The sequence below is a fragment of the Stenella coeruleoalba genome, assembly GCF_951394435.1.
Source record: "Stenella coeruleoalba genome assembly, chromosome: 9".
NCBI lineage: Eukaryota > Metazoa > Chordata > Mammalia > Artiodactyla > Delphinidae > Stenella > Stenella coeruleoalba.
The window spans coordinates 6845967-6853494 of NC_137155.1; the positions used below are offsets into that span (position 1 = coordinate 6845967).

Here is a 7528-nt window from a genome sequence, read left to right on the forward strand (position 1 = left end):
ATTTAAAACAATGTAACAGTTCATACTAATGCATTAAAATGCACTTTTAAGTTATTTAAATCATGCAAACACATTCACGTGACCCCCATTCCGCACCACCCCCCTTCAAGGAACCAGGTGAAACCCTTTTTGCAACAAGGCATAGTATAAAACAAAGATAATAAACAAAAGGCCAATGAAAGATCTAGATCAGTTTGGAATTCCTGGGAGACTCTTCAGGCCTAAGGAAGAGTGGCAAAACTTGAACCCCAAGCACAACAGCCCCTGCTCAGCTGGACAGCACCGCCTGCTGCTGCTCCGATAGAAGTCCATGCCATTGTCACATGCATGGAAAACCAGCCTCTTCTCCTTTCCTCTGGTGGTGTTCCAGTGAGTTCTCACGGACCCTCAATGGCTGGTTCATCTCCCTAAGAGGAGGCAGATAGCAGGGACTCTATCCTTTTTTTAAAAAAACATTCATTAGCTGCTCACTCCATCAGGCATTTTACAGTGTGGTTTTCACAACAATCATCATGGTTCCCGTTTTATAGATGAGAGAAGCCCTTCCCCAGTGTGATCTGAGGTGGCTCACTGTCTGCCTTTGCCTCTATTTTCCTTCCACATAGATGACAGCAGTATGTAAGCAGCATCAGGGTGGATGATTAAGTCCAAATGGCCAAACGTTGGCAATTTCACATGATTCAACCTAACAGAACTAATAACAGCTCTGTGAGTGGTATTATGAACAAAACCCATTATACAGATTATGGAACTGAGGCTCAATTGCACAAAGATTGTTCCACCTGAGCCTGAATCCAGAGTCCACGTTTTTTCCATTACTATGTGTGAGTTCTGAACTAGGATATCCAGTGTTGCTATTTTTCCCTCTGACAATAATTACTGGATACAAATTACAGTGCCAATGCTTTGGTTTGAGTACAGCAGGCTCTGTAACATCTCCAGGAATTAAGCGACCATCAGCCCTTTCTCCCTTAAAATTTTCCTTCCTCAAGGGCCAGACACTAGGGTATGGTCAGATGTGAAACCGTACCCTCTGCATAACCCATCCTTGAAGAACTGGCTGATTTTTAAAGTACAGTGCGCTTACAATATTATATTCGTTTATAGTATTATGTTAGGTGTACGATACAGTAATTCAATTTCTTATAGACTATACTTCACTTACTATAAAATTAAAAAATTTTCTATATTCCCTGCGTTGCACAGTATTTTCTTGTAGCCTCTTTCTGTTTACATTGCAGGCTGTGTTCCTTAATCCCCTACCCCTATCTTGCCCCTCCCAAGAACTAGGTAAAGTTTTAACCGAAACATATTTCCTCTCTATTTGTGGATAAAAGGGTGTTTCTTTCTTTTCTTTTCTTCTGTTTTTTAAAGGATATTATTTGGAGACAGAACTCAGCAGCCTAATTTCTAGGACGTGGTGAAACGCTCCGCTCCCCCGACAGTCCCCGCCGGCCGGGCGGGGCGGGGCAGTAGGCGCCCCCTTCCCCCGGCCCGCCCCCCGCCAAGACACTCTTCGACCGGCCGCTGCGAGCTCGGACCGCGAAACCTCACGCTCCGCATCATCCAGTTTCCGGATCTGAAACGCGGCGCAAACCACTACTGGGGTCGGACGGAGGGGTGCAAGACGTGTCCAGGGCTGCGGGGGGAGGCGCAGAGTCCAGCTCCCCCCACCTCCCGGCCCCACACGGCCCGCCTCGCAAGCCCGGAGCCTGGGCCCCCGCCGCCGCCCACAGCAGGTCGGCGCGGACTGCATGCGGCCCCGCCCGGCCGAGAGGCTCGCACCCCCGCGCCGGCTTGCGTGTGGTCTCGCCCGCGCGTCCGCCTCCCGCGCCTGACCTTTACCCCGACGCCGCCCCGCCCCTCCCCGCCCTCCGCTCGGCCCAAGATGGCGGCGCCCGTGTGTGGTGTGTGGCTCCGGCCGCTGGTGGGTGGGCGGCACGGCCGGGGGCGGCGGTTGGAGGCGGGCAGCGGGGAGCCGTAGTTTCGGTCTGATGCCCCACTCTCCCTACAGGTGTTATCCTGGAACCGGGAGCTGCCATGCGTCTGGCGCACCCTGCACACCTCCGCGGCCTGCGCCAAGGTAAGTGCGGCGTGGAGGCCTGGGGTCTGGGCGCCCGCGGCCTCGGAGGGTGGGACCTGCTGGCGAGGGTGTAATCCAGGGCGCGCCCTGGGTCTGTGGTCGCGGAGAGTCACGGGCCCTCTTTCTTTCCAGAACCGGGCGGCCCGAGTCCGAGTGGGCAAGGGGGACAAACCAGTGACCTACGAGGAGGCCCACGCGCCGCACCACATCGCCCATCGTAAGGGCTGGCTGTCACTGCACACAGGTGAGGGGACGATGCCTGTCGCGGTGGCGGGAGGGGGCGAGGACGTGCTGTGGGCCCGACCCCTGGCCCCGGGGAAGGCGTTCTCAGTTGTGCTTGTCTGTCACATAAACACGACGTGAACATGTGTCAGAGATTTTGTTTAACTCGGTACTCAACGCGAGGTTCAGAAATCAGACGCTTTCAAAAGAGGAGTAAAATAGACATATGTGGTCAGGATCGTTGAAATGTATTTGAAAGGGATGCAAAACTCTTTTTCCATGCGGCTCAAGGGTTCGGTTGAACTTCCACAGAAATCGTTCGCATGCCTAAAGACAGTTGTTTTGCATCGCTGCCCGTTATGTGTAATTTACGGATGTAAAAAAGCCCAGAGGCAGTGAAAAGAGTGAAACCCCTTGGAATTCGATGACCCGGAAGACTGTTGTGACTATTGAATCTTTCACTACCGGTGTGTACAGTTTGCCCGGGTTATTTGCAGATTCCGTGTTTGTGAATTTGCCTACTCTAGGTGCTTTCCCATTCATTCTCAGACGTGGGCAGAGCAGGCACCCCATATGCACCTTCCCAGCTGCGGTTGATCAAGGCCCTGCCTTCTAGTTTCAGCTCGCATGCTGTAAACAAGTACTCTTTTCGAGATCTGTGAGCGCCATGTATTCAAGTTTTGTACTTTTTGTTGGTGATTCCACTGCCTTAAAATAGCCTGTAATGCTGAAGCGCTGTCTCGTGTTCCTAATTTCAAGAAGACTGATGTACCTTACATGGCATGATTGTTAGAAAAGCTTCCTTCAGGCGTGAGTTACAGAGCTGTTGGGAGAGAGTGCAGTGTTAATCAGCCATTTGTAGGTGTCTTTAAACAGAAAAAGAAAATAAGGCTACACATCACTTTGCTGATAAAAATATTGTAACCAAAGGCTTGCAGAAACCTAGCTGTATTTCCACCAGGAGCAGTGGTTTAGCATTTGCTAATTCGTTGTTCATGGTGATTTTATAGAACATAACGAGTGACGTTACAGAACATAACTACTGTGAGTTGATGAGGGTCAACAGTGTTTTGTTCACTATGAGGGTTCTCAACTTGAATGTTTGAGATATACCTGTCTAGAGAACTACCTTAAAATATGGATTTCTGTCCCCCACCCTTTTCAAGTTCTAGTTCTAAGGTCTGGGTGTGTGTGTGTAGACTCTTAAAAGAGGTGCAAAGGTTTCGTTGTCCACAGTGAGAATCCACTGGTTGAGGCCGTGGCTCTAGTCAGTGAGAGAGCTCACATCCCTCGTGTCAGAAGTAGCTGGTAGGCCTTCCCTGGTGGCGCAGGGGTTGAGAATCCGCCTGCCGATGCAGGGGACATGGGTTTGAACCCTGGTCCGGGAGGATCCCACGTGCCGTGGAGCGGCTGGGCCCGTGTGCCACAGCTACTGAACCTGCGCTCTGGAGCCTGCAAGCCACAACTACTGAAGCCTGCACGCCTGGAGCCTGTGCTCCGCAGCAAGAGAAGCCGCTGCGGTGGGAAGCCCAGGCACCACAACGAAGAGTCGCAACTGGAGAAAGCCTGCGAGCAGCAATGGAGACCCAACTCAGCCAAAAATAAATAAATAAATTTAAAAAAAAAAGAAGTAGTTGGTGGTCTCATCTCTCTGGTCCGTGGGTGACCAGTGCTTCTATAAGGCCGTCAAGAAAGGAGAGGGGCACTCTCTGTCTACATAGAAGAATCATCTGCGTTTTTTGCTCTCCTAAGGCCTCATTCTTCTCTTTTGTGAAACAAGGATAATGGTAACACGTACTTCACAGGATTTGTTTGGGGATTATTGGAATAATGTTCTTTGAACTTTAGAGCGTTATTCCGCTTACAGAAGAAAGGAGAAGAGGCTGGAGTGGGGTGTGGAACTGAGTGCCCAGTGCTCTTGGATGTTAACCTCTGGAGTTTTGGCCAACTCACCATGGTGCCCTTCTCTCTTCAGGTAACCTGGATGGGGAGGACCATGCTGCAGAGAGAACAGTGGAAGATGTTTTCCTTCGTAAATTTATGCTGGGCACCTTCCCAGGCTGCCTGGCCGACCAGATTGTTCTAAAGCGCCGGGCTAACCAGGTGGAGATCTGTGCCCTGGTCCTGAGGCAGCTACCTGCACATAAGTTCTACTTCCTTGTGGGCTACAGTGAGACTCTGCTGTCCCACTTTTACAAGTGTCCTGTGCATCTGCACCTCCAGACTGTGCCCTCAAAGGTTGTGTATAAGTATATCTAGGACAACCCACCTGTTTGCATCAAACTGTAGCCTGCAAAGGACAGAAACTTGTGGAAAAGGACTGAAGTAGAAACAGGGGAAATGCATCCCCTCAGACTACTGAGGCTTTGTTTTCAAAGTTGGCTGTTGAATAAATAGACTCTCCATGTTGTGTTGCTTCTTGGTCTGCCTAGAGAACTAGAATAGGGTTTCTTTGAGGATGCTCCAGGGTTCCCAGGAAGGCTGCCAGTTCCTGAGGTTTAGGTAATAGCTATGGTTCAGTGAGTATCTTGTGCCCATCACTGTGTCAGGAACTTTACCTGAAGTTCTTTGTTTTCTCTTAAAATGGAAAGAGCCGTTTTTGGAGATTATAAAACAATATGGACACGTATTCAATCAGCCGTGAAGCTTACTTGTAATTCTACCCCAGAGAAAGCTACTGTGTACAGTTTGTTGTAATTCCAGATGTACTTTTATTTCCCCAGAAATAATGTAGCACACAGTCATCTATTAAGAAAGCTTAACTGCACCTAGTCTGTGCCAGACACTCTTCTAAGTAGCTTGGAACCCATCAGTGACCAAAACATTCCATTCCAAGATCCTTGCCTTCGTAATACTTGTATCCCAGTGGAGGGGGACAGGGAGGGTTGGGCCGCATTGAAGGCTCCAAGCAGGTGAGGAATATAGATATGCAGGTAAATGGAGGAAGACCATTTCAGAAAGTGGCATCTGCAAAAGCCACACATGGTGCTGGGAATTGGGACAGGGATTGCTCACCTTCAGCTTCACCCCGACACTGATGACCTTCACCTTGACCATGATCCTGGTGCCCTTAACTTGACCCTGAACTTTAACACACGCACTCTAATCCTAACCCTTGATGGTCCCTGATCCTACCCACAACTTGACCTTTATCCTCAGTCTCACTCTTACCTGAGGGTGCCAACCAGGCCCCACCCTGCCCCGATCCTGTCTCCAGTGCTAGCTGACTGACTCACCATGACCCTGACCCTGTGTCCCTCACATTTATGTAACCCTGACTCGCAGTCAGAAACTTGACTCAAGACTTCATCCTAACACTGTCTTGACCCTTACTGTGACCCTAACTCATCCTAGCTGGTAACGCTGATGCTCGCTTTGACAGATTACGTGCCTCATCCAAACTCTTATGACCTTGACTGTGACCTTGACCTTGAAACTCAGCCATCACCCAGACCCTGTCCCTCACACAGATCTGACCCTACTCTTGACCCTGACCATGACCCTGTTCTTAGACTCAACAATCCTGAAGTTGTCATTCAGACCCTGAGACTCGCCCTGATACCCTGATGACAAACCTCAACCTGAACCTGACTTTGATCCTCACCCTGACCCTTCTGACCTTCACTCTCACACTGACCCTCACACTCAGTCTGATCCTGGACCTGGCTTTTCATCTGAATTTGACCCTCACCCTGTTCCACGTTTGCATCATAATACTGACTCTGACCAGGTGTTCTGACCCTCACCCTTACACTGACTGTTACCTTTACTGAACCTCAGCTGGACTCGATTATGTCCCTGACCCTCATGACCCAGATCCACCCATGTACTGAACCTTATTCAAATCCTCAACCTGACATTGGCCCAATCCTGTACCTGACTGTGACCCTTAGGCTCACCTTTGCCTTGATATTGACTCATCCAGACCTTGACCCTGATCCTTTTTAATTTAATCGAAATACATTGGACAGGTAAAGTTATATAAGTTCAAGGTGTACAACATGTTAATTTAAGGACATTGTTATATTTTAATGTGATTGTAGCAATAATTAGCACCTCTATCTCATTACAAAATTATCCTTTTTAGTAGTTGGAAAAATCGTTATAGTCTCTTAGCAAGTTTGATGATTATAATATTTTTGTCCCTATTGTACGGTACTAAGCATTATATCTCTAGGGCTTATTTACTACTTGTAAATGTGTACGCTCAACATCTGTCCCCCCACCCCCTCATCCCCTGCTGATCACTTTTATTCTGTTTTTAAAAATTTAGCTTTCTTAAATTGTACATGTAAGTGATGTCATACTGTCTTTCTATGTCTGCAAGTCCATCCATGTTGTCGTAAATGGCAGAATGTCCTCCTTCCTCGAGGCTGAATAATATTCCATTGTGTGTGGTCTGTGTGTGTGTGTGTGTGTGTGTGTGAGTGTGAGAGAGAGAGAGAGAGAGAGAGAGAGAGCTTTATCCATTTGATGAGTACTTATATTGTTTCCATGTCTTGGCTATTGTGAATAATCCTGCAATAAAAATAGGAGTGCAGATGTCTCTTTGAAATTCTGTTTTCATTTCCTTTAGCTATATACCCAGAAGTGGAATTGCTGGATCATATGGTTGGTCTATTTTTAATTTTTTTGAGGAAGGTTCATGTTTTCCATTGTGGTTGAACCAATTTACATTCCCACCAACAGTGCGTAAGTGTCCTCTTTTCTCCACATCCTTGCCTGCACTTGTTACCTGTTCTCTTCTTGATGATAGCCATCCTAACAGGTGTGAGTGTTGCCTCGCTGTGGTTTTGATTTGCATTTTTTCTGATGATTAGTGATGTTGAGCATCTTTTCATTTACCTGTTGGCCATTTGAATGTCTTCTATGGAAAGATGTCTTTATTTCTTCCGCCCATTTTTAAATCAGGTTGTTCCTTTTTTTGATTTTGAGCTGTGAGTTCTTTATATATTTTGGATAGTAATCCCTTATCTAATACATGGTTTGCAAGCATATTCTCCTGTACAAGTTGCCTTTTCATTTTTAATTGTTTCTTTTGTTGTGCAGAAGCTTTAAAGTTTAATGTCCCATTTGTTGATTCTTGCTTTTGTTGTTTGTGCTTTTGGTGTCATATTTTAAAAATCATTGTCAAGACAAATGTCAAGGAGCTTTTCCTCTACATTTTCTTAGAGGAGTTATAGTATCAGGTATTAAGTCTGATCTATTTTGAGTGAGTTTTTG

At 47.4% G+C, this 7528-nt stretch overlaps 1 protein-coding gene across 1 annotated transcript; it reads left to right on the plus strand.

Moving 5' to 3' along the window:
* Positions 1–1846: 1846 nt before the first annotated feature.
* Positions 1847–6233, plus strand: MRPS24 (mitochondrial ribosomal protein S24). Its single transcript, XM_079931359.1, has 4 exons — positions 1847–1927; positions 2015–2083; positions 2216–2327; positions 4281–6233. Exons 1-4 carry the CDS (start codon positions 1889–1891, stop codon positions 4562–4564), a joined length of 504 nt encoding a protein of 167 aa, XP_079787485.1. The 5' UTR covers positions 1847–1888; the 3' UTR covers positions 4565–6233.
* The last annotated feature ends 1295 nt before the right edge of the window (positions 6234–7528 follow it).

Coding starts and splice junctions, on each gene's coding strand:
- MRPS24 (XM_079931359.1), top strand. CDS start 1,889: ATGGCGGCGCCCGTGTGTGGTGTGTGGCTCCGGCCGCTG. Junction 1,928..2,014: donor GTGTGTGGCTCCGGCCGCTG/GTGGGTGGGCGG, acceptor CTCTCCCTACAG/GTGTTATCCTGGAACCGGGA. Junction 2,328..4,280: donor CTGGCTGTCACTGCACACAG/GTGAGGGGACGA, acceptor TTCTCTCTTCAG/GTAACCTGGATGGGGAGGAC.